The sequence below is a fragment of the Salvelinus alpinus genome, chromosome 6, assembly GCF_045679555.1.
Source record: "Salvelinus alpinus chromosome 6, SLU_Salpinus.1, whole genome shotgun sequence".
NCBI lineage: Eukaryota > Metazoa > Chordata > Actinopteri > Salmoniformes > Salmonidae > Salvelinus > Salvelinus alpinus.
The window spans coordinates 72479544-72507164 of NC_092091.1; the positions used below are offsets into that span (position 1 = coordinate 72479544).

A 27621-nucleotide genomic window follows, 5' to 3' on the forward strand; every position below is an offset into this window, starting at 1 on the left:
GGATTTTGAATGGAAATCAATTTTAGGTCCCCACGAGCATAGAAGAACAAAAGTGTGTGTGTGTGTGTTTTTTATCAGCGTCTGGAGCAGTTTAGTTCCAACAGATTTTTCAGGCTACAAAGGGAAGCTATTTCACACAGATATGTTCCCACCAAACTCTAAGCACCGGTTGTTGTTACTGGGCTTATTTACTGGGGAAATATTATTGTTGTCGAAAGTCAACCAAAAACTAAAAATAGTGCTCAAACTACAGGGTGTTTTTCCAGAAAGATTTCCCGCTCATCATTTATACTTGTGCATCAGAGTGTGAAATTAAAAAAACAGAGAAAAACATTTAGTGGAGAGGGAGGAGAGAAAAAACGCTGCCTTGATTTCCAAACTAAAAGCTACATTTGCATGAAATGATCCTCTTGTCAGACTACTGGATGTCCTTTCTGCATTTTCTTCCCCCTCTTTCTGTCCTCTCCTCCCTCCTTCATCTGGCCCATTCACTCTTCTCTCCCTTATCACCCTCTCCCTTCATCTCTGGCCGGGCTCAAAACCCTTTGGAGAGAATGAGAGAGAATGAGAGGGAGAGAGAATGAGAGGGAGAGAGAATGAGAGGGAGAGAGAATGAGAGGGAGAGAGAATGAGAGGGAGAGAGAATGAGAGGGAGAGAGAATGAGAGGGAGAGAGAATGAGAGGGAGAGAGAATGAGAGGGAGAGAGAATGAGAGGGAGAGAGAATGAGAGGGAGAGAGAATGAGAGGGAGAGAGAATGAGAGGGAGAGAGAGTTAGAGGAGAGAGAGTTAGAGGAGAGAGAGTTAGAGGAGAGAGAGTTAGAGAAGAGAGAGTTAGAGAAGAGGGAGTTAGAGAAGAGAGAGTTAGAGAAGAGAGAGTTAGAGAAGAGGGAGTTAGAGAAGAGAGAGTTAGAGAAGAGAGAGTTAGAGAAGAGAGAGTTAGAGAAGAGAGAGTTAGAGAAGAGAGAGTTAGAGAAGAGAGAGTTAGAGAAGAGAGAGTTAGAGAAGAGAGAGTTAGAGAAGAGAGAGTTAGAGGAGAGAGAGTTAGAGAAGAGAGAGTTAGAGGAGAGAGAGTTAGAGGAGAGAGAGTTAGAGGAGAGAAGAGAGAGGGAGAGAAGAGAGAGGGAGAGAAGAGCGAGAGAGAGAAGAGAGAAAGAGAGAGGGAGAGAAAGAGAGAGAGAGAGAGAAGAGAGAGAGAAGCCCATTTACATTCCACACAGATAACCCACAAATAGACCTCTTACAATCCTGTCTGCTTTTCTCTGTTTCCCTCTCTTACTATCCCCCCTTCTCTCTCTCTCTCTTTTACCTCTCGCTCTTTCTCTCACCTCCCCCTCCCTTTCTCTCACCTCCCCCCTCTCTTTCTCTCACCTCCCCCTCTCGTTCTCTCACCTCCCCCCTCTTTCTCTCACCTCCCCCCTCTCGTTCTCTCACCTCCCCTCTCTTTCTCTCACCTCCCCCCTCTCGTTCTCTCACCTCCCCCCTCTTTCTCTCACCTCCCCCCTCTCGTTCTCTCACCTCCCCCCTCTCGTTCTCTCACCTCCCCCCTCTCGTTCTCTCACCTCCCCCTCTCGTTCTCTCACCTCCCCCCTCTTTCTCTCACCTCCCCCCTCTCTTTCTCTCACCTCCCCTCTCTTTCTCTCACCTCCCCCCTCTCTTTCTCTCACCTCCCCCTCCCCCTCTCGTTCTCTCACCTCCCCCCTCTCTTTCTCTCACCTCCCCCCTCTCGTTCTCTCACCTCCCCCTCTCGTTCTCTCACCTCCCCCCTCCCTTTCTCTCACCCCCCCTCTTTCTCTCACCTCCCCTCTCTCTTTCTCTCACCTCCCCCCTCCCTTTCTCTCACCTCCCCCCTCCCTTTCTCTCACCCCCCCTTTCTCTCACCTCCCCCCTCTCTTTCTCTCACCTCCCCCTCTCGTTCTCTCACCTCCCCCCTCCCTTTCTCTCACCCCCCCTCTTGTTCTCTCACCTCCCCCTCTCGTTCTCTCACCCCCCCCCCCCTTTCTCTCACCTCCCCCCTCTCTTTCTCTCACCTCCCCCCTCTCGTTCTCTCACCTCCCCCTCTCGTTCTCTCACCTCCCCTCTCTTTCTCTCACCTCCCCCTCCCTTTCTCTCACCCCCCTCTCGTTCTCTCACCTCCCCCCTCTCGTTCTCTCACCTCCCCCCTCTCTTTCTCTCACCTCCCCCCTCCCTTTCTCTCACCCCCCTCTCGTTCTCTCACCTCCCCCTCTCTTTCTCTCACCTCCCCCCTCCCTTTCTCTCACCTCCCCCCTCCCTTTCTCTCACCCCCCCTTTCTCTCACCTCCCCCCTCTCTTTCTCTCACCTCCCCCCTCTCGTTCTCTCACCTCCCCCTCTCGTTCTCTCACCTCCCCTCCCTTTCTCTCACCCCCCCTTTCTCTCACCTCCCCCCTCTCTTTCTCTCACCTCCCCCCTCTCGTTCTCTCACCTCCCCCTCTCGTTCTCTCACCTCCCCCCTCCCTTTCTCTCACCCCCCCTTTCTCTCACCTCCCCCCTCTCTTTCTCTCACATCCCCCCTCTCGTTCTCTCACCTCCCCCTCTCGTTCTCTCACCTCCCCTCTCTTTCTCTCACCTCCCCCTCTCGTTCTCTCACCTCCCCCCTCTCTTTCTCTCACCTCCCCCCTCCCTTTCTCTCACCCCCCTCTCGTTCTCTCACCTCCCCCTCTCTTTCTCTCACCTCCCCCCTCCCTTTCTCTCACCTCCCCCCTCCCTTTCTCTCACCCCCCCTTTCTCTCACCTCCCCCCTCTCTTTCTCTCACCTCCCCCCTCTCGTTCTCTCACCTCCCCCTCTCGTTCTCTCACCTCCCCTCTCTTTCTCTCACCCCCCTCTCGTTCTCTCACCCCCCTCTCGTTCTCTCACCTCCCCCTCTCGTTCTCTCACCTCCCCCCTCTCTTTCTCTCACCTCCCCCTCCCTTTCTCTCACCCCCCTCTCGTTCTCTCACCTCCCCCCTCTCGTTCTCTCACCTCCCCCCTCTCGTTCTCTCACCCCCCTCTCGTTCTCTCACCTCCCCCTCTCGTTCTCTCACCTCCCCCCTCTCTTTCTCTCACCTCCCCCTCCCTTTCTCTCACCCCCCTCTCGTTCTCTCACCTCCCCCCTCTCGTTCTCTCACCTCCCCCTCTCGTTCTCTCACCTCCCCCCTCTTTCTCTCACCCCCCTCTCGTTCTCTCACCTCCCCCCTCTCGTTCTCTCACCTCCCCCCTCTCGTTCTCTCACCTCCCCCTCTCGTTCTCTCACCTCCCCCCTCTTTCTCTCACCCCCCCCCTTTCTCTCACCTCCCCCCTCTCTTTTTCTCACCTCCCCCTCTCGTTCTCTCACCTCCCCCCTCCCTTTCTCTCACCCCCCCCCTTTCTCTCACCTCCCCCCTCTCTTTCTCTCACCTCCCCCCTCTCTTTCTCTCACCTCCCCCCTCTCTTTCTCTCACCTCCCCCTCTCGTTCTCTCACCTCCCCCCTCTCTTTTTCTCACCTCCCCCTCTCGTTCTCTCACCTCCCCCCTCCCTTTCTCTCACCCCCCCTTTCTCTCACCTCCCCCCTCTCTTTCTCTCACCTCCCCCCTCTCTTTCTCTCACCTCCCCCCTCTCTTTCTCTCACCTCCCCCTCTCGTTCTCTCACCTCCCCCCTCTCGTTCTCTCACCTCCCCCCTCGTTCTCTCACCTCCCCCCTCTCTTTCTCTCACCTCCCCCCTCCCTTTCTCTCACCCCCCCTCTTTCTCTCACCTCCCCCCTCTCTTTCTCTCACACCCTCTCTCTCTCCCTCTTTTACCTCCCCTCTCGCTCTTTCTCACCTCCCCCCTCTTTCTCTTACCTCCTCTCTCTCAATTCAATTTAAATTAAGGGCTTTATTGGTATGGGAAGCGTATGGTTACATTGCCAAAGCAAGTGAAATAGATAATAAACAAAAGTGAAATAAACAATAGAAAAATGACAGTAAACATTACACTAGAAAGTTCCAAAAGAATCAAGACATGTCAAATGTCATTATGTCTATATACAGTGTTGTATTGGGGAAGATGCCAGAGCTGGGGAGGATGTTAGAGTTTAAGTATAGCCAATTGGAATTTGTGGTCTGTATATTTTATCATTTCATTTAGGAGACCATCAACACCACAGGCCTTTTTGGGTTGGAGGGTTTGTATTTTTTCCTGTAGTTCATTCTATGTAATTGTAGAATCCAGTGGGTTCTGGTAGTCTTTAATAGTTGATTCTAAGATTTGTATTTGATCATGTATATGTTTTTGCTGTTCGTTCTTTGTTATAGAGCCAAAAAGATTAGAGAAGTGGTTTATCCATACATCTCCGTTTTGGATAGATAACTCTGTGTTGTTTGTTTAGAATTTTCACATTTTCTAAGAAGTGGGTAGGTTCTCTGTCTGTCTCTCTTAACATCTCTCTCTCTCTCTCCTTTACCATCTATCTCTATCTATCTCTCCTACTCTCTCTCCCTCTGTCTCTCTCTTACCATCTCTCTCTTAACATCTATCTATCTCTCTCTATCTGAACAGAAAGGTACACCACAAACCAGGCTGGTCTGTATCCGTACAGCCTTCTCTGCCCACAGTCTTTTTTTGTTTGTATTTTTGGCTGCAGGCAGTTGGCTACCAGGCAGGATAATAACATTATAAAAAATGTCCCAATCCTGGAAGAGTATATTGAAAGAATTTGTCAATTGATGAATGGGAACCAAACAGGACTAAACTAGATTAAATTGTATCTGCTCGGTACCCAAGAACTGCTCTGGAGGATCCCGGATAATGAGAGATGTTGGTGACTAAACAAAGTCCATTTTTTAGTCTATGAGCAGTTTGAGATACTCCAGGAAGTTACGTTGCAGGCTAGCTCTAAAAACATCTTTATTTACAGGAAGATTGACCAGAAAGATCTGCATTCACTATAATGTGGGGCCTGTTTTCTGTACCGCGGTCAGCCTCCGTGGCTTCAACGAGAGGGGGCAGTCGTTCTCCCTTGGGTCAAAAGGAGATCTCCAACTGCCATTCAAGAGCACCAATTCGTAGAAGTGGACTTTCGTATCCAGGAACTTAAACTGTGGCATTAGATTGAGCCAAAATGGCTGAAGCAATCCCTCAGAGTGACTAGCCTTTCGCTCCAAAATGGCTGAAGCAATCCCTCAGAGTGACTAGCCTTTCGCTCCAAAATGGCTGAAGCAATCCCTCAGAGTGACTAGCCTTTCGCTCCAAAATGGCTGAAGCAATCCCTCAGAGTGACTAGCCTTTCGCTCCAAAATGGCTGAAGCAATCCCTCAGAGTGACTAGCCTTTCGCTCCAAAATGGTGTACCCAAGCAGTTCCAGAGGAGGATGCTCGAAGTAGACGTTGACACTAACCACAGATCTAGGATCAGAGTATATTAACTGCAATCTGAACCCTAGCTATGAGGGAGACGAAACAATATCTGACCCCGTATCTGTGGTTTGGTGGAACGTCACCTCAGCAGCCTAACAGACGGTCAGAAAAGGATGTTCAGAGCCCTGAGAACCTTCTTCTCTTGACCCCTTAGAAATATGTTTTACTTCAACGTTTGAGTCTAATGAAGCTCCATCTGGATGTTTTTGAGTTCCCCCTGACCGGATCCATCTGTGAAAGCGAGCCGCTGGGCGGCTATCTCCTCCGCCTACACATTAGCCACGCCTCACGTCCCATTCCCATATCATCCCAACCCATTACTTCATGAAGTTTGGCTGCACACAAACCTCCTCCGCCCTGCTTCCCAAAGACACGACTCAAGTATATATAAATCTCGTCTTTTTTTCATAATCCGAGCAGAACGTTGTCACTTTTATTGCGTCTTAGCAAATATTTAGGTTTTCTCCCGGAGATGTTCGGGGCGGGGGGGCTGAGTCTATATTAAGTGAATTGAACTGTGAACCAAAGGGGGGGGGCTGAGTCTATATTAAGTGAATTGAACTGTGAACCAAAGCGTGAAATAAAAGAACACTTCAGACAGGAGTTTTTTGTATTTGTATTTTGGGCCTTTTTCCAGGATGCTTAGCTCTCCATTCCAAGGGACTGGAGCATTAAAAATGAATGTTTGTGGCGAACGAGCGCCTTAATTAAGAATGGGGAGACCTAGGAGGGATGGAGGGAGGAAGAAAACAGAAGGAGAAAAACAAGCTGAAAACAAACGCTGATTAACTGTGAATGAATCACTTTGATGGAAAATGTTTCCTTACGGGGACCTGCAGTAGAAAACAACTAAAGGCTCGCCGGGAGCAAGAGGTAAATTATTTATATATATTTATTTATTTATTTAAATATGTGATTTTTTTTCTAAATATCTTTTTTTTAATGTGTGTTAGTGCTAGGCTGGAGCAAAAACCCTTCACACCCACCAGCTTCCCAGCCCAGAGAGAAGCCTTTTCTACTGTCTGGCACCAATGTTTTTTTACTGAGGTCTGAAGTAGATGATCAGAAGTGCTTCTCTATCGACAGTGGTTGCTAGGGCGGGAGAAAAATCTCCTAAACAACCCCTCCACCTGTCAATCATTCCCGGAACTCTCAACACAATTGGCTATCGTCTTCCCCCATTCACCTTAATGGACTTTAACCCGCTGGCTCCGTGTCTGTATCCATCTACCCACCCCTCTGTGGTCGCAACACTTCCTCCTCTCTCTCCCAGGCCATCTGTCTCCCAGCCCAGAGATTGAATCAATATGGCTGCATGTGTCAGCGGTATTGCTATATTGAATTTATGGGAGGTTCTTATTGAAATATTATAATGTGGCTGTATGAATTCCAGGCCTCCTGCTCAGCATACAGGGGCGCTGGCAGAATACAGCGTAACGTTTTATGGACCGGCTAATATTGGCCCCTGGAAAATCTCAGGGTTATGTGGACAATGACTTATGAGGATAGCGAGGACTCTCTGGGACTTTAACGCCACGTTTGAGACGTGCGGCGCTAGTGTCCTTATTGTATTGTAGTGTGTGTGTGTGTGTGTGTGTGTGTGTGTGTGTGTGTGTGTGTGTGTGTGTGTGTGTGTGTGTGTGTGTGTGTGTGTGATGTTTCAGGCGATATATTATATGATTATTGTGGTAGTGGTGATGATGATAACAGTGATGATGACAGTGAGGATGGTGATCTGGCATTGGTAATAGTGACATTACGATGGTTGATGATAAGAATGTGGACGGTTGACAAACTTTATCCAGATACCTTAGGATAGGACAGACAGAATATTTAGGTATTTTCTCTGACAGACAGAGACAGACAGGATTCCAAACATACTCCATTCATCTGAACTGTGTTTTCTCTCTCTCTCTGTTTCTCTCTCTCTCTCTCTCTCTCTCTCTCTCTCTCTCTCTCTCTCTCTCTCTCTCTCTCTCTCTCTCTCTCTCTCTCTCTCTCTCTCTCTCTGCCTCTCTGCCTCTCTGCCTCTCTGCCTCTCTCTCTCTCTCTCTCTCTCTCTCTCTCTCTCTCTCTCTCTCTCTCTCTGTGCTCTCTCTCTCTCTCTCTGCCTCTCTCTCTGCCTCTCTCTGCCTCTCTCTCTCTCTCTCTGCCTCTCTGCCTCTCTCTGCCTCTCTCTCTCTCTCTCTGCCTCTCTCTCTCTCTCTCTGCTCTCTCTCTCTCTCTCTCTGCCTCTCTCTCTCTCTCTCTGCCTCTCTCTCTCTCTCTCTGCCTCTCTCTGCCTCTCTGCCTCTCTCTCTCTCTCTGCCTCTCTGCCTCTCTCTCTCACACACAATGGGCCAGGCTCTGTGCAATATTGATCCTATACACCAGGCGTCCTACTCCTGAACAATGCCTCCGCTGTAGACCACATTCTGACTCTTATCTGAGGAATGCTACAGTGTCTGTCTGGAGACCAGTGAATGGGTAGACAGTGGAGAGGTACAGCTCACATGAGAGGCATTGTAACCTGTTAGAATACAGGGATCATTAATGGGTGATGGGGTGGCATTGTAACCTGTTAGAATACAGGCATCAGTAATGGGTGATGTGGTGGCATTGTAACCTGTTAGAATACAGGGATCAGTAATGGGTGATGTGGTGGCATTGTAACCTGTTAGAATACAGGCATCAGTAATGGGTGATGTGGTGGCATTGTAACCTGTTAGAATACAGGGATCAGTAATGGGTGATGGGGTGGCATTGTAACCTGTTAGAATACAGGGATCAGTAATGGGTGATGTGGTGGCATTGTAACCTGTTAGAATACAGGGATCAGTAATGGGTGATGTGGTGGCATTGTAACCTGTTAGAATACAGGGATCAGTAATGGGTGATGGGGTGGCATTGTAACCTGTTAGAATACAGGGATCAGTAATGGGTGATGTGGTGGCATTGTAACCTGTTAGAATACAGGGATCATTAATGGGTGATGGGGTGGCATTGTAACCTGTTAGAATACAGGGATCATTAATTGGTGATGGGGTGGCATTGTAACCTGTTGGAATACAGGGATCAGTAATGGGTGATGGGGTGGCATTGTAACCTGTTGGAATACAGGGATCAGTAATGGGTGATGGGGTGGCATTGTAACCTGTTGGAATACAGGGATCAGTAATGGGTGATGGGGTGGCATTGTAACCTGTTGGAATACAGGGATCAGTAATGGGTGATGGGGTGGCATTGTAACCTGTTAGAATACAGGGATCATTAATGGGTGATGGGGTGGCATTGTAACCTGTTAGAATACAGGGATCAGTAATGGGTGATGGGGTGGCATTGTAACCTGTTAGAATACAGGGATCAGTAATTGGTGATGGGGTGGCATTGTAACCTGTTGGAATACAGGGATCAGTAATGGGTGATGGGGTGGCATTGTAACCTGTTAGAATACAGGGATCATTAATGGGTGATGGGGTGGCATTGTAACCTGTTAGAATACAGGGATCAGTAATGGGTGATGGGGTGGCATTGTAACCTGTTAGAATACAGGGATCAGTAATTGGTGATGGGGTGGCATTGTAACCTGTTAGAATACAGGGATCAGTAATGGGTGATGGGGTGGCATTGTAACCTGTTAGAATACAGGGATCAGTAATTGGTGATGGGGTGGCATTGTAACCTGTTAGAATACAGGGATCAGTAATTGGTGATGGGGTGGCATTGTAACCTGTTGGAATACAGGGATCAGTAATGGGTGATGTTGTGGCATTGTAACCTGTTAGAATACAGGGATCATTAATGGGTGATGGGGTGGCATTGTAACCTGTTAGAATACAGGGATCAGTAATTGGTGATGGGGTGGCATTGTAACCTGTTAGAATACAGGGATCATTAATGGGTGATGGGGTGGCATTGTAACCTGTTAGAATACAGGGATCAGTAATTGGTGATGGGGTGGCATTGTATCCTGTTAGAATACAGGGATCAGTAATTGGTGATGGGGTGGCATTGTAACCTGTTAGAATACAGGGATCAGTAATGGGTGATGGGGTGGCATTGTAACCTGTTAGAATACAGGCATCAGTAATGGGTGATGTGGTGGCATTGTAACCTGTTAGAATACAGGGATCAATAATGGGTGATTGGTGAACTTCCTCCTCCTTCCTTCTACCCCGTATACAATTAGTATAATTAAGAATCATCTCTCTCCCTTTGCTTCTCGCCAACCAAAACACACACTCTCTGTTTCTCCCTGTTCCCTACTCCGCCTCTCCTTTCTGCTTGGTTAACTCCTCATTTATCTGGCTCCTCGAGCCACGTCTTTTGACCTTTGAAGACAGAGGCCGCGGAAACATTGGGTAAAAACAATGAACAGAATCATTTGTTAAAGGTTACAACACAAAACCCCATTAGGCACCAGCCGTGGCTCTCTGGGAAACTATTTGTTTGTGGAGCGCCGTCTGGAAAATAACAAGTTAACCGTGTTGGACTAGATGCTTTCTTCTTCTCAAGCTGTGAGTGTGAGCTCGCCGTCATTTACCAGATCAGAATTTGTATTACTAATTCATTGGGAACTTACTTTTAGTAACATGTACAGGTGTTTGGAGTGTCAGAGTGTTGAGATGAGATGGAGAACAGGACGTGTGTAGATGGAAACCTAAAGAGCCATTTCCTCAGTGTTCAGGGTCTATATGCATGAGAAGGAAAAAGACAATTGAAAAGACATTTGTTTGGTAGTTTTGAGAAAAGGTCTCTGTTATTTACAGGGTCACCTTAGCAGGTGTCTCCCACTGTAGATTGAGCCGTGAATTGATGTGTCTTGTCTATACTCCTATCTCTGTATTAAAAGGTTAAACCCGTAGTTTTATAGGATTATTTTAAACACGGAAAACCTGGGAGCTTTTATAAATGTCATTAGAAGTTTGTAGACCTTGTCAAGACTACGTGAGAGTTGATCTATGTAAATAAACCGAGTGCAGAACGTTAGGAATGTCTTTCCAGGAACACGGACTGACCAGGTGACTCCAGGTGAAAAGCTATGATCCCTTATTGATGTCACTTGTCAAATCCACTTCAATCATCGTAGATCAGTGGTCACCAACCTTTGAGTCGAGACCACTTTCTGAGTCAATCTGCAAACCAAGATCCACCGTTCAGTTTCTTTGAGTCGAGACCACTTTCTGAGTCAAACTGCAAGCCAAGATCCACCGTTCAGTTTCTTTGAGTCGAGACCACTTTCTGAGTCAATCTGCAAGCCAAGATCCACCGTTCAGTTTCTTTGAGTCGAGACCACTTTCTGAGTCAATCTGCAAGCCAAGATCCACCGTTCAGTTTCTTTGAGTCGAGACCACTTTCTGAGTCAATCTGCAAGCCAAGATCCACCGTTCAGTTTCTTTGAGTCGAGACCACTTTCTGAGTCAATCTGCAAGCCAAGATCCACCGTTCAGTTTCTTTGAGTCGAGACCACTTTCTGAGTCAATCTGCAAGCCAAGATCCACCGTTCAGTTTCTTTGAGTCGAGACCACTTTCTGAGTCAATCTGCAAGCCAAGATCCACCGTTCAGTTTCTTTGAGTCGAGACCACTTTCTGAGTCAAACTGCAAGCCAAGATCCACCGTTCAGTTTCTTTTTGTTAACGTGACTTTAAAAAACGTTAGCCTATGCAACATTAACCTATTCAAAACAGTACTGTAGTAATGAGGTTTGTGCAGTAGGCTATAGGCCCAATACATTATCACTGCATATGGACTTTTCTTGAATTGCCCTGCCCTTTGCAATGTTCTTCTCAGATCATTTTTTTAACATGCGAGGTAGGCTATATGATCACACCGGTAGTAGATCAGTTGTTGTATTACTTGTGAGGCACAGCAGACATTAAAATAACTCACTTTTTTTTTTTTTTTACTGGGTTGATGTTACCTCCATCTGATGGTCAGGCTCTCCCCTTCCTCCTCTGACACTGACCAAAAAGGGACACCGTCACCCAGCTGATGGTCAGGCTCTCCCCTTCCTCCTCTGACTCTGACCAAAAAGGGACACCGTCATCCAGCTGATGGTCAGGCTCTCCCCTTCCTCCTCTGACACTGACCAAAAAGGGACACCGTCATCCAGCTGATGGTCAGGCTCTCCCCTTCCTCCTCTGACACTGACCAAAAAGGGACACCGTCACCCATCTGATGGTCAGGCTCTCCCCTTCCTCCTCTGACACTGACCAAAAAGGGACACCGTCACCCAGCTGATGGTCAGGCTCTCCCCTTCCTCCTCTGACACTGACCAAAAAGGGACACCGTCACCCAGCTGATGGTCAGGCTCTCCCCTTCCTCCTCTGACACTGACCAAAAAGGGACACCGTCACCCAGCTGATGGTCAGGCTCTCCCTTCCTCCTCTGACACTGACCAAAAAGGACACCGTCACCCAGCTGATGGTCAGGCTCTCCCTTCCTCCTCTGACACTGACCAAAAAGGGACACCGTCATCCAGCTGATGGTCAGGCTCTCCCCTTCCTCCTCTGACACTGACCAAAAAGGGACACCGTCACCCAGCTGATGGTCAGGCTCTCCCTTCCTCCTCTGACACTGACCAAAAAGGGACACCGTCATCCAGCTGATGGTCAGGCTCTCCCTTCCTCCTCTGACACTGACCAAAAAGGGACACCGTCACCCATCTAATGGTCAGGCTCTCCCCTTCCTCCTCTGACACTGACCAAAAAGGGACACCGTCACCCAGCTGATGGTCAGGCTCTCCCCTTCCTCCTCTGACACTGACCAAAAAGGGACACCGTCACCCATCTGATGGTCAGGCTCTCCCCTTCCTCCTCTGACACTGACCAAAAAGGGACACCGTCACCCATCTGATGGTCAGGCTCTCCCCTTCCTCCTCTGACACTGACCAAAAAGGGACACCGTCACCCAGCTGATGGTCAGGCTCTCCCCTTCCTCCTCTGACACTGACCAAAAAGGGACACCGTCACCCATCTGATGGTCAGGCTCTCCCCTTCCTCCTCTGACACTGACCAAAAAGGGTCACCGTCATCCATCTGATGGTCAGGCTCTCCCCTTCCTCCTCTGACACTGACCAAAAAGGGACACCGTCACCCAGCTGATGGTCAGGCTCTCCCCTCCTCCTCTGACACTGACCAAAAAGGGACACCGTCACCCAGCTGATGGTGAAACTTGAGTCGCACCGCATTATATCTGCCTCATGAACGAATTCATGTTGTTACTCCTATGAACAGAGGAAGTGGCTTTTTCCTCAATAGGGAAAAAAGACCCAAGCCGCTAATAATAACAACACAAGCCTATAGATCCACTTTCCTACTCATTCATTACTGCTGCAGTGCTGGTTGTAGTCATTCATTACTGCTGCAGTGCTGGTTGTAGTCATTCATTACTGCTGCAGTGCTGGTTGTAGGGCGAGTGGAAATAGGAAGAACGCACATTTTATGGCGTATAAAAGTGTTGACTTGACAGTGCTGGGTGAGAACATGAAGTCACTCATAAAAACAGCAGCTCTTTGATGTATTCGTTGACTCTCAAAGTCATGGTTTTAAAAGTTTAGAAGTCTCACAGTATCTACTTTGCTGTAGATTTATTTTACGCCTGCCTAGTTACTGCAGACACGGTAATCTGAGCCATCCGATTGGCCAGTGGTAGGCCTATAGTGCACTTGATTTGCACCCCCCGGGAAGGCAGAGTTTGTACCTTTTTAAAACATATGTAAGGGCTGAAAATGGAAACACTTCGCCTACCCGTAGCGCAGGGCAACTGAATCCGGTGCGCCTACCGCCAACAGCGCGTGACAAATTAAAAAAAATTGGAATGCAAGGCTTTATCGTTGCGTTTTTACAGAAATGTTTGGTGATCGACTAGGAATGCCTTGGAGATCGACCAGTCTATCGCAATCGACCAGTTGGTGACCACTCGTTTAGATGAAGGGGAGGAGACAGGTTAAAGAAGAATTTTAAGCCTTGAGACAATTGAGACATAGATTTGTGTATGTGTGCCATTCAGAGGGTGAATGGGTAAGACAACAGATTTAAGTGCCTTTGAACGGGGTATGGTACTAGGTGCCAGGTTTGAGTGTGTCAAGAACTGCAACGCTGCTGGGTTTAACACTCAACAGTTTCCCGTGCGTATCAAGAATGGTCCATCACCCAAAGGACATCCAGCCAACTTGACAACTATGTGAAGCATTGGAGTCAACATGGCCCAGCATCCCAGTGGAACGCTTTCGACACCTTGTAGAGTTCATGCCCCGACGAATCGAAGCTGTTCTGAGGGTAAAAGGGGGGTGCAACTCAATATTAGTTCCTAATGTTTTCTACACTCAGTGTATATGTGTGTTTTTTAGTTATTGACCTCTTTGGGAACCTATTTTACATGTCATTGAACGTTTGTAGACATTGAAGATATGAACCTAATGTAAGCTTCCATTCTATGTAAAGGTGTGTAGTTACGGACTGTTTGCTGTAAGTTGTTGTTGCTGCATTCATCTTAAAGCCGGCAGCAGCCAATGAGGCGCGGCTCTTTAATCCCAGACGGAGAGGAATATTCCCTCTAATGAATTGAGGGAACAAAACCTAATCCATCAGATTAATTGGATGCGTCCGTGCGGCGTATTGCAGAGGTTTTTCAACCTGCCGTCCCACGCTCACGCTCTGCAATTCTGATTAATGTCGCCAGACCATTCTAGGGTTCAGCCTGTATTTCTGGGACTAAGAGTCGGGGGTTGGGACTCGGGAGCGACGGGGATGCTGGTTCAGCCTGTATTTCTGGGACTAAGAGTCGGGGGTTGGGACTCGGGAGCGACGGGGATGCTGGTTCAGCCTGTATTTCTGGGACTAGGAGTCGGGGGTTGGGACTCGGGAGCGACGGGGATGCTGGTTCAGCCTGTATTTCTGGGACTAGGAGTCGGGGGTTGGGACTCGGGAGCGACGGGGATGCTGGTTCAGCCTGTATTTCTGGGACTAAGAGTCGGGGGTTGGGACTCGGGAGCGACGGGGATGCTGGTTCAGCCTGTATTTCTGGGACTAAGAGTCGGGGGCTGGGACTCGGGAGCGACGGGGATGCTGTTCTGATTTCGTTGTTTTCCTTGATTGAGAATGAGATTAACCATCCAAGTGGAAAAATGGGGGAAATGAATTGAGAAACCGGGATGAGTAATATTTTATTGGGCGTGCCGATCGCGTGAGAAGACGATGTTATCAGGTTGCTTATCGCCAAGATGGATTTTCTCTGATGAGAAATCATCAACATAAATTCTGTTTGACAAATTCTCTCCATTAGTTTCTCTAGTTGGAAAAGCCAAAGCGATTTTGAAAGTGCAATGAGTGGAAATTTCTACTGAAATGTAGTGAAATAACCAGAGTAAGAATCATGTATTGTTGTTTAGTTAGCATGGAGACATATTCCCTATGGGCCAAATGAGGTCTACATACACACACTCAGTGTCTCTAGTCACTGGAAAAGTGATGGAGGCAGGTAGATCTGAGTTCCCAAAGCATACACACACACTCACGCGTAATACACCTGCATACACTTCCATCTGCATATTATGACTCCTATATCCCATTTCCTGTTGCTCAAGGGGTGTTTGGGGGTCAAAAGGTCATTATAATTTTACATTCCCTCCCATTAATCCGCCTACTGTGGTGTGTGTGTTCAGAGGTGAACAGGTTAACCTCCCCACCAACATCAGAGCCAGACAGACTCTGGGCAGCCTAATCTCTTCATTTTTCACCGGCAGACCGATGTGCGGGGAGAGATAGAGAGAGGGGAGTGTGAGAGAGAGAGAGGGTGTGAGAGAGAGAGAGGGGTGGGTAGAGAGAGAGAGAGGGGGGAGTGTGAGAGAGAGAGAGAGAGAGGGGGGGGGGGGTGTGAGAGAGAGATGGGTGGGTAGAGAGAGAGAGAGAGGGGTGGGTAGAGAGAGAGAGAGAGAGGGGTGGGTAGAGAGAGAGAGAGGGGTGGGTAGAGACAGAGAGAGAGAGGGGTGGGTAGAGAGAGAGAGAGAGATGAATGCAGGCCCCCTCCAGACACATGGTTCCATTACAGAGTGCTGCATTCACAGCACAAGGGTCTGTCGGGATGAAGAGAACTAGAAAGAGAGAGAGAAAGAGAGGGCAAAGGGAGAAGAGAGAGACTCACTCTCCAGAATTGGTAATCACTCGCTCTCGTCCATCGCACACTCTCCACATCCGTAATTTCCTCCTCCTCTCCTATCCTCTCCTCCAAATCTCTTTATTCAAATGAGTTCCTGAGATAATGTTGCCCAGACCCTTAAACTTATATTCTCTCTTATTTAGGAAAATACATTCAGCGTTTTCTCCTTCCAAACGAGGAAATATCTTCTCCCTCCTCCTTTAGTTTAGTTTATTTATTTTATTTTTACAGGGACAGTGCACATTAATCAACGTTTCAGTAAAAGTGCCGGTTTTAGCCAGCCGGCTAATTTTCAACCCCAGTCCCTGGGCAGGTTATCCTTCTCTTCTCTCTTCTCCCTCTTCTCTCTCCTCTTCCTCTCCTCTCCTCCTGTCCTCTGTTGTTCTCCTCTCCTCAGTTCTCTAATATACTGTTCTCCTCTCCTCAGTTCTCTAATATACTCCTCTCCTCTCCTCAGTTCTCTAATATACTCCTCTCCTCAGTTCTCTAATATACTCCTCTCCTCAGTTCTCTAATATACTACTCTCCTCAGTTCTCTAATATACTCCTCTCCTCAGTTCTCTAATATACTCCTCTCCTCAGTTCTCTAATATAATCTTCTCCTCTCCTCAGTTCTCTACTATACTCCTCTCCTCTCCTCAGTTCTCTAATATACTCCTCTCCTCAGTTCTCTAATATACTCCTCTCCTCAGTTCTCTAATATACTCCTCTCCTCTCCTCAGTTCTCTACTATACTCCTCTCCTCAGTTCTCTAATATACTCCTCTCCTCAGTTCTCTAATATACTCATCTCCTCAAATCTCTACTCCTCTCCTCAGTTCTCTTATATACTCCTCTCCTCAGTTCTCTAATATAGTCCTCTCCTCTCCTCAGTTCTCTAATATACTCCTCTCCTCAGTTCTCTAATATAATCTTCTTCTCTCCTCAGTTGTCTAATATAGTCCTCTCCTCAGTTCTCTAATACTCCTCTCCTCAGTTTTCTAATATACCCCTCTCCTCTCCTCAGTTCTCTAATATAATCTTCTCCTCTCCTCAGTTCTCTAATATACTCCTCTCCTCAGTTCTCTACTATACTCTCCTCAGTTCTCTAATATACTCCTCTCCTCTCCTCAGTTCTCTACTATACTCCTCTCCTCAGTTCTCTAATATACTCTTCTCCTCAGTTCTCTAATATACTCATCTCCTCAAATCTCTACTCCTCTCCTCAGTTCTCTTATATACTTCTCTCCTCAGTTCTCGAATATACTCCTCTCCTCTCCTCAGTTCTCTACTATACTCCTCTCCTCAGTTCTCTAATATACTCCTCTCCTCAATTCTCTAATGTACTCCTCTCCTCAGTTGTCTAATATAGTCCTCTCCTCTCCTCAGTTCTCTAATATACTCCTCTCCTCAGTTCTCTAATATAATCTTCTTCTCTCCTCAGTTCTCTAATATACTCCTCTCCTCTCCTCAGTTGTCTAATATAGTCCTCTCCTCTCCTCAGTTCTCTAATATACTCCTCTCCTCAGTTCTCTAATATACTCCTCTCCTCTCCTCAGTTCTCTAATATAATCTTCTCCTCTCCTCAGTTCTCTAATATACTCCTCTCCTCAGTTCTATATTATACTCTTCTCCTCAGTTCTCTAATATAATCTTCGCCTCTCCTCAGTTCTCTAATATAATCTTCTCCTCTCCTCAGTTCTCTAATATAATCTTCGCCTCTCCTCAGTTCTCTAATATACTCCTCTCCTCAGTTCTCTAATATAATATTCTCCTCTCCTCAGTTCTCTAACATACTCTTCTCCTCTCCTCAATTCTCTAATATAATCTTCTCCTCTCCTCAATTCTCTAATATAATATTCTCCTCTCCTCAATTCTCTACTATACTCCTCTCCTCAGTTCTCTAATATACTCCTCTCCTCTCCTCAGTTCTCTAATATACTCCTCTCCTCTCCTCAGTTCTCTACTATACTCCTCTCCTCTCCTCAGTTCTCTACTATACTCCTCTCCTCTCCTCAGTTCTCTAATATACTCCTCTCCTCAGTTCTCTAATATACTCATCTCCTCAAATCTCTACTCCTCTCCTCAGTTCTCTTATATACTCCTCTCCTCAGTTGTCTAATATAGTCCTCTCCTCTCCTCAGTTCTCTAATATACTCCTCTCCTCAGTTCTCTAATATAATCTTCTTCTCTCCTCAGTTGTCTAATATAGTCCTCTCCTCTCCTCAGTTCTCTAATACTCCTCTCCTCAGTTTTCTAATATACCCCTCTCCTCAGTTCTCTAATATAATCTTCTCCTCTCCTCAGTTCTCTAATATACTCCTCTCCTCAGTTCTCTACTATACTCCTCTCCTCAGTTCTCTAATATAATCTTCTCCTCCTCTCAGTTCTATATTATACTCATCTCCTCAGTTCTCTAATATAATCTTCGCCTCTCCTCAGTTCTCTAATATAATCTTCTCCTCTCCTCAGTTCTCTAATATAATCTTCGCCTCTCCTCAGTTCTCTAATATACTCCTCTCCTCAGTTCTCTAATATAATATTCTCTTCTCCTCAGTTCTCTAACATACTCCTCTCCTCTCCTCAATTCTCTAATATACTCCTCTCCTCAGTTCTCTAATATACTCTTCTCCTCTCCTCAATTCTCTAATATAATCTTCTCCTCTCCTCAATTCTCTAATATAATATTCTCCTCTCCTCAATTCTCTACTATACTCCTCTCCTCAGTTCTCTAATATACTCCTCCTCAATTCTCTACTATACTCCTCTCCTCAGTTCTCTAATATACTCCTCTCCTCTCCTCAGTTCTCTAATATACTCCTCTCCTCAGTTCTCTACTATACTCCTCTCCTCTCCTCAGTTCTCTACTATACTCCTCTCCTCTCCTCAGTTCTCTAATATACTCCTCTCCTCAGTTCTCTAATATACTCCTCTCCTCAGTTCTCTACTATACTCCTCTCCTCTCCTCAGTTCTCTACTATACTCCTCTCCTCAGTTGTCTAATATTGTCCTCTCCTCAGTTCTCTAATATACTCCTCTCAGTTCTCTAATATAATCTTCTCCTCTCATCAATTCTCTAATATACTCCTCTCCTCAGTTCTCTACTATACTCCTCTCCTCAGTTCTCTACTATACTCCTCTCCTCAGTTCTCTGATATACTCCTCTCCTCTCCTCAGTTTTCTACTATACTCCTCTCCTCAGTTCTCTAATATACTCCTCTCCTCTCCTCAGTTCTCTAATATACTCCTCTCCTCAGTTCTCTAATATACTCCTCTCCTCTCTTCAGTTCTCTAATATACTCCTATCCTCAGTTCTCTAATATAATATTCTCCTCTCCTCAGTTCTCTACTATACTCCTCTCCTCAGTTCTCTAATATACTCCTCTCCTCTCCTCAGTTCTCTAATATACTCCTATCCTCAGTTCTCTAATATACTGCTCTCCTCTCCTCAGTTCTCTACTATACTCCTCTCCTCAGTTCTCGAATATACTCCTCTCCTCAGTTTTCTACTATACTCCTCTCCTCAGTTCTCTAATATAATCTTCTTCTCTCCTCAGTTCTCTAATATAATCTTCTCCTCTCCTCAGTTCTCTACTATACTCTTCTCCTCAGTTCTCTAATATACTCCTCTCCTCTCCTCAGTTCTCTAATATACTCCTCTCCTCAGTTCTCTAATATACTCCTCTCCTCAGTTCTCTAATATACTCCTCTCCTCAGTTCTCTAATATACTCCTCTCCTCAGTTCTCTAATATACTCCTCTCCTCAGTTCTCTAATATACTCCTCTCCTCAGTTCTCTAATATTCTTCTCTCCTCAGTTCTCTAATATAATCTTCTTCTCTCCTCAGTTCTCTAATATAATCCTCTCCTCTCCTCAGTTCTCTACTATACTCCTCTCCTCAGTTCTCTACTATACTCCTCTCCTCAGTTCTCTAATATAATCTTCTTCTCTCCTCAGTTCTCTAATATAATCTTCTTCTCTCCTCAGTTCTCTAATATACTCCTCTCCTCAGTTGTCTAATATAATCTTCTCCTCTCCTCAGTTCTCTACTATACTCCTCTCCTCAGTTCTCTAATATAATCTTCTTCTCTCCTCAGTTCTCTAATATAATCTTCTTCTCTCCTCAGTTCTCTAATATACTCCTCTCCTCAGTTGTCTAATATACTCTTCTCCTCTCCTCAGTTCTCTAATATAATATTCTCCTCTCCTCAGTTCTCTACTATACTCCTCTCCTCAGTTCTCTACTATACTCCTCTCCTCAGTTCTCTAATATAATCTTCTTCTCTCCTCAGTTCTCTAATATACTCCTCTCCTCAGTTGTCTAATATACTCTTCTCCTCTCCTCAGTTCTCTAATATAATCTTCTCCTCTCCTCAGTTCTCTACTATACTCCTCTCCTCAGTTCTCTACTATACTCCTCTCCTCAGTTCTCTAATATAATCTTCTCCTCTCCTCAATTCTCTAATATAATCTGCTCCTCTCCTCAATTCTCTAATATAATCTTCTCCTCTCCTCAATTCTCTACTTCTCCTCTCCTCAGTTCTCTAATATACTCCTCCTCAATTCTCTACTATACTCCTCTCCTCAGTTCTCTAATATACTCCTCTCCTCTCCTCAGTTCTCTACTATACTCCTCTCCTCTCCTCAGTTCTCTACTATACTCCTCTCCTCTCCTCAGTTCTCTAATATACTCTTCTCCTCAGTTCTCTAATATACTCCTCTCCTCAGTTCTCTAATATACTCCTCTCCTCTCCTCAGTTCTCTACTATACTCCTCTCCTCTCCTCAGTTCTCTACTATACTCCTCTCCTCAGTTGTCTAATATTGTCCTCTCCTCAGTTCTCTAATATACTCCTCTCAGTTCTCTAATATAATCTTCTCCTCTCATCAATTCTCTAATATACTCCTCTCCTCAGTTCTCTACTATACTCCTCTCCTCAGTTCTCTAATATACTCCTCTCCTCTCCTCAGTTTTCTACTATACTCCTCTCCTCAGTTCTCTAATATACTCCTCTCCTCAGTTCTCTAATATACTCCTCTCCTCAGTTCTCTAATATACTCCTCTCCTCAGTTCTCTAATATACTCCTCTCCTCTCCTCAGTTCTCTAATATACTCCTATCCTCAGTTCTCTAATATACTCCTCTCCTCAGTTCTCTACTATACTCCTCTCCTCAGTTCTCGAATATACTCCTCTCCTCAGTTCTCTAATATACTCCTCTCCTCAGTTCTCTAATATAATCTTCTTCTCTCCTCAGTTCTCTAATATAATCTTCTTCTCTCCTCAGTTCTCTAATATACTCCTCTCCTCAGTTGTCTAATATAATCTTCTCCTCTCCTCAGTTCTCTACTATACTCCTCTCCTCAGTTCTCTAATATAATCTTCTTCTCTCCTCAGTTCTCTAATATAATCTTCTTCTCTCCTCAGTTCTCTAATATACTCCTCTCCTCAGTTGTCTAATATACTCTTCTCCTCTCCTCAGTTCTCTAATATAATCTTCTCCTCTCCTCAGTTCTCTACTATACTCCTCTCCTCAGTTCTCTACTATACTCCTCTCCTCAGTTCTCTACTATACTCCTCTCCTCAGTTCTCTAATATACTCCTCTCCTCAGTTCTCTAATATACTCCTCTCAGTTCTCTAATATAATCTTCTCCTGTCTTCAGTTATCTAATATATTACCAGTTACCTTCTCTTTCCGCATGTTGTTTTGGACCTGTCATGAAGTACGCGTGCTCTTCTTGCCGTGTCACATGTCGGCAGTGTAGGCGTGTTCTGGGACAGCTGAATGACAACAAGTTGACAGTGATGATGTGATTGCGTGAATCTAGGTGCTGTACATGGTTACAGGGTTTCTCCACTCTGAGGTAACTGGGGGGTGTATGCAGAGTGTACTCTGTGTATTTCTGGGTTGTGCTTGTGTCTTAGCAACCGGAATGACGACAGCCACTGTTATATTTTCAGACGAAGTTGGCGGCCCACTTCACTTGACTACGCTGGCGTGAAGTCTTGTACTACACACACACACACACACACACACAGAGGCATCTGTCTCTCCCCTGGTCATGTTCATCATCATCATTATACATTATGCACTCCACTTTGAGATTTGTTTTTCTATGAAAAGCATGTTATAAATTCTGTGGTTTGTTGTTATTGTTATTATTATTGTCATGGTAAACCTGTGTTAGCGATCCTGTGTTAACGATCCTGTGTTAGCGATCCTGTGGTAGCCAGTAAGATGCTGGAGGGCCATCATGACGACCGCCAGCCCACACTATGCAGACACGGAGCGGCTGAAACCCACACGTGTTACGTAGCCGAGCGGAGATACGGGGAATGGATGACTCACTCACACGCATACGACAGGAGTGCACACACACCCGCGGAAGTGCAGCGAGCGCCCGCACACACACACACACACACACACACACACACACACACACACACACACACACACACACACACACACGGACCAAATGAGGACAAAATGGCACTGGCACTAGTATCTATATGGCTGTTAAATGCCCATGTTATCAACCAATTCATCCTGTTTCTATGTTATCAACAGAACCTAATGTACTAGAAGGGAAACAGTAAGTAAATGGGGTGCGAAAACACTTAACCAACATTTCCTGCTTCTCCAGAAATACTGTTTGAAGATTCAGGAATTGATACTTATTCACTTCTGATTCAGGGAATTTTATTTCTTCCCAGGATTTCTGGAGAACTTGGGAATTTGGGGAAAGTGACCATAATGTTGCAACCCTAAAAATGGGCCCTCAGCTATTCTTCCTGGTGCTCACGATAGGCCCTCAGCTATTCTTCCCGGGGCTCACGATAGGCCCTCTGCTATTCTTCCTGGTGCTCACGATGGGCCCTCAGCTATTCTTCCTGGTGCTCACGATAGGCCCTCAGCTATTCTTCCTGGGGCTCACAATGGGCCCTCAGCTATTCTTCCTGGGGCTCACGATGGGCCCTCAGCTATTCTTCCTGGGGCTCACGATAGGACCTCAGCTATTCTTCCTGGGGCTCACGATAGGACCTCAGCTATTCTTCCTGGGGCTCACGATGGGCCCTCAGCTATTCTTCCTGGGGCTCACGATAGGACCTCAGCTATTCTTCCTGGGGCTCACGATGGGCCCTCAGCTATTCTTCCTGGGGCTCACGATGGGCCCTCAGCTATTCTTCCTGGGGCTCACGATGGGCCCTCAGCTATTCTTCCTGGGGCTCACGATGGGCCCTCAGCTATTCTTCCTGGGGCTCACGATAGGACCTCAGCTATTCTTCCTGGGGCTCACGATAGGACCTCAGCTATTTTTCCTGGGGCTCACGATAGGCCCTCAGCTATTCTTCCTGGGGCTCACGATGGGCCCTCAGCTATTCTTCCTGGGGCTCACGATAGGACCTCAGCTATTCTTCCTGGGGCTCACGATGGGCCCTCAGCTATTCTTCCTGGGGCTCACGATGGGCCCTCAGCTATTCTTCCTGGGGCTCACGATCGGCCCTCAGCTATTCTTCCTGGGGCTCACGATGGGCCCTCAGCTATTCTTCCTGGGGCTCACGATGGGCCCTCAGCTATTCTTCCTGGGGCTCACGATGGGCCCTCAGCTATTCTTCCTGGGGCTCACGATGGGCCCTCAGCTATTCTTCCTGGTGCTCACGATGGGCCCTCAGCTATTCTTCCTGGGGCTCACAATAGACATTTCTCTGCTATTGGGTTCTCTAGTAGAATCAGAATGGATTCTGTCCAACGGTCTGCAATTCAATTATTTACAGCCACTGTGGTTGGTAAACACACACACCCACCTGTGGCATCTTATCGGCGTAGGGAGATAGATGGTATGTACAGGGGCATGGGATGCCTTTTTCCCCCTCCATACCGTGTAGCTGGTGGGCCTCAGTTTGACCGCTCTGTCTCGTAAAAACACACACACACACCGTGGACAAGGATAGGAAATATATGTTTTCTTATCAGTGGAGACACAGGGTCCTTGTGTGAGGACACTTTCCTGGTAACTGAGTACACTGTCGTGTGCATTCTCTCCTCCTATTGGCTAAGGTTAGTTGGTAAAGAGTTGTGATTGGCCACGGTTAGTAATGCGTTGTGCCTTGACCTTGTGACAACAGGTCGACCAGACTTCTCTTCCATGGAGTTGTGAAAAGGCATAGGGCCATGATTGTTTTCCTGGAGTGAGGTGTGTGTGTGTGTGTGTGTGTGTGTGTGTGTGTGTGTGTGTGTGTGTGTGTGTGTGTGTGTGTGTGTGTGTGTGTGTGTGTGTGTGTGTGTGTGTGTGTGTGTGTGTGTGTGTGTGTGTGTGTGTGTGTGTGTGTGTGTGTGTGTGTGTGTGTGTGTGTGTGTGTGTGTGTGTGAGAGAGAGAGTCAAAGATGGGGAATAGGCATTGCTTATCTTGAAGCCACACAGCTAGCGAGTGTTTAGCACCGTTGTGAAATATGTGGCCATTGTGAGGGGATTTTTACCCATTTCATTTGTACATTTTTTATCTTGGCCTTTTCCCCCCTCTCTCTCATTCATGGTCTATAGCTCACGTGCTGTACGTCTCTCCAATTCCATCTCTCTCCCTACCTGCTTTTTCATAATAAGGGAATTTTGACCAATTGTGACTAACATTTTAACTTCTCACTCTCTCCCTCTCTCTGTCTTTCTCTCTCTGTCTTTCTCTCTACCTCTCTCTCCGGTTCTACCCCCCCCCCTCTCTTTTTCAGAGTTATATCCATGGGAGCAGCCAGGCCCAGTTTGTAGCTGAGTCCCACATCATCCTGCTGCTCAGTATCCTTAAGACGAATGCCTCATGGGAGAACTGAGGATTAACTAATGGGAAGCCTGTATTCACTACTTCCTCTATATGATACAGAGGAGGAACCAATGGGAAGCCTGTATTCACTACTTCCTCTATATGATACGGAGGAGTAACCAATGAGAAGTCTGTATTCACTACCTGTTCTAGAGCCAGATTCAGGAGGCATTTGCACCTGAACACCAACAGGAATTCTAATCCTGAAGCTTCATGATATCACACATTATACTACACTATTTACTCTGTATTTACAGTTGACCGTAAAAGCGTATTACTTCACATAAACCTCTAGCAATATCTCCTCTGCATAGAAAAACAGGTGTGAACTTTACACCTGTTGCAAACGCTTCATATATACAGTTGAAGTCGGAAGTTTACATACACTTAGGTTGCAGTCATTAAAACTAGTTTTTTAACGAACTCCACACATTTCTTGTTAACAAACTAATATAGTTTTGGCAAGTCGGTTAGGACATCTACTTTGTGCATGACACAAGTCATTTTTCCAACAGTTGTTTACAGACAGATTATTTCAGTTATAATTCACTGTATCACAATTCCAGTGGGTCAGAAGTTTACATACACTAAGTTGACTGTGCCTTTAAACAGCTTGGAAAATTCCAGAAAATGATGTCATGGCTTTGGAAGCTTCTGATAGGCAAATTGACATAATTTGAGTCAATTGGAGGTGTACGTGTAGATGTATTTCAAGGCCTACCTTCAAACTCAGTTCCTCTTTGCTTGACATGGGAAAATCAAAAGAAATCAGCTAAGACCTCAGAAAAAAATTGTAGACCTCCACAAGTCTGATTCATCCTTGGGAGCAATTTCCAAACACCTGAAGGTAGAACGTTCATCTGTACAAATAATAGTATGCAAGTATAAACACCATGGGACCACGCAGCCGTCATACCGCTCGGGAAGGAGACGCGTTCTGTCTCCTAGAGATGAATGTACTTTGGTGTGCGAAAAGTGCAAATCAATCCCAGAACAACAGCAAAGGACCTTTTGATGATGCTGGAGGAAATAGGTACAAAAGTATCTATTTCCACAGTAAAACGAGTCCTATATTGACATAACCTGAAAGGCCGCTCAGCAAGGAAGAAGCCACTGCTCCAAAACCGCCATAAAAAAGCCAGACTACGGTTTGCAACTGCACATGGGGACAAAGATTGCACTTTTTGGGAGAAATGTCCTCTGGTCTGATGAAACAATAATAGAACTGTTTGGCCGTAATGACCATTGTTATGTTTAGAGGAAAAGGGGGAGGCTTGCAAGCCGAAGAACACCATCCCAACCATGAAGCACGGATGTGGCAGCACCATGTTGTGGGGGTGCTTTGCTGCAGGAGGGACTGGTGCACTTCACAAAATAGATGGCATCATGAGGGAGGAAAATTGTGAATATATTGAAGCAACATGTCAAGACATCAGTCAGGAAGTTAAAGCTTGGTCGCAAATGGGTCTTCCAAATGGACAATGATCCCAAGCATACTTCCAAAGTTGTGGCAAAATGGCTTAAAGACAGCAAAGTCAAGGTATTGGAGTGGCCATCACAAAGCCCTGACCTCCAATCCTATAGAAAATTTGTGGGCAGAACTGAAAAAGTGTGTGCGAGCAAGGAGGCCTACAAACCTGACTCAGTTCCACCAGCTCTGTCACGGGGAATGGGCCAAAATTCACCCAACTTATTGTGGGAAGCTTGTGGAACATTTGACCCAAGTTAAACAATTTAAAGGCAATGCTACCAAATACTAATTGAGTGTATGTAAACTTCTGACCCACTGGGAATGTGATGAAAGAAATAAAAGCTGAAATAAATCATTCTCTCAACTATTATTCTGACATTTCACATTCTTAAAATAAAGTGGTGATCCTAACTGACCTAAGACAGGGAATTTTTACTAGGATTAAATGTCAGTAATTGTGAAAAACTGATTTTAAATGTATTTGACTAATGTGTATGTAAACTTCCGACTTCAACTGTATCCTACAGTGTCATTCTAGTCCGTAGTGTATCGCCGTAGAGACCTACAGTGTCATTCTAGTCCGTAGTGTATCGCCGTAGAGACCTACAGTCATTCTAGTCCTTACTGTATCCTACAGTGTCATTCTAGTCCGTAGTGTATCGCCGTAGAGACCTACAGTGTCATTCTAGTCCGTAGTGTATCGCCGTAGAGACCTACAGTCATTCTAGTCCGTAGTGTTTCGCTGTAGAGACCTACAGTGTCATTCTAGTCCGTAGTGTATCGCCGTAGAGACCTACAGTCATTCTAGTCCTTACTGTATCCTACAGTGTCATTCTAGTCCATAGTGTATCGCCGTAGAAACCTACAGTCATTCTAGTCCGTAGTGTTTCGCTGTAGAGACATACAGTCATTCTAGTCCTTACTGTATCCTACAGTGTCATTTTAGTCCATAGTGTATTGCTGTAGAGACCTACAGTGTCATTGTAGTCCGTAGTGTATCGCCGTAGAGACCTACAGTCATTCTAGTCCGTAGTGTATCGCCGTAGAGACCTACAGTCATTCTAGTCCGTAGTGTATCGCCGTAGAGACCTACAGTCATTCTAGTCCGTAGTGTATCGCCGTAGAGACCTACAGTCATTCTAGTCCGTAGTGTATCGCCGTAGAGACCTACAGTCATTCTAGTCCGTAGTGTATCGCCGTAGAGACCTACAGTCATTCTAGTCCTTACTGTATCCTACAGTGTCATTTTAGTCCATAGTGTATTGCTGTAGAGACCTACAGTGTCATTGTAGTCCGTAGTGTATCGCCGTAGAGACCTACAGTCATTCTAGTCCTTACTGTATCCTACAGTGTCATTCTAGTCCATAGTGTATTGCTGTAGAGACCTACAGTGTCATTGTAGTCCGTAGTGTATCGCCGTAGAGACCTACAGTCATTCTAGTCCTTACTGTATCCTACAGTGTCATTCTAGTCCATAGTGTATCGCCGTAGAGACCTACAGTCATTCTAGTCCTTACTGTATCCTACAGTGTCATTGTAGTCCATAGTGTATCGCCGTAGAGACCTACAGTCATTCTAGTCCTTACTGTATCCTACAGTGTCATTCTAGTCCATAGTGTATCGCCGTAGAAACCTACAGTCATTCTAGTCCATAGTGTATCGCCATAGAGACCTACAGTCATTCTAGTCCTTACTGTATCCTACAGTGTCATTTTAGTCCATAGTGTATTGCTGTAGAGACCTACATTGTCATTCTGGGGGGTGGGGGTTGGATGGGACATATGTGGGATATAGACACCAGTGAAAACACAAAGGCACACATACGTCAGGCAGCATCTGTAAAGGACC

General features: G+C 46.1%; 1 protein-coding gene across 1 annotated transcript in view; it reads left to right on the forward strand.

The window, feature by feature from the left end:
• Positions 1-27621, forward strand: part of tusc3 (tumor suppressor candidate 3) — a 92899-nt gene that overhangs the window by 48322 nt on the left and 16956 nt on the right. Inside the window, exon 7 of the mRNA XM_071407891.1 lies at positions 24214-24277. Coding sequence (XP_071263992.1) covers positions 24214-24277 — 64 coding nt within the window. The remainder of the gene's footprint in view (positions 1-24213; positions 24278-27621) is intronic.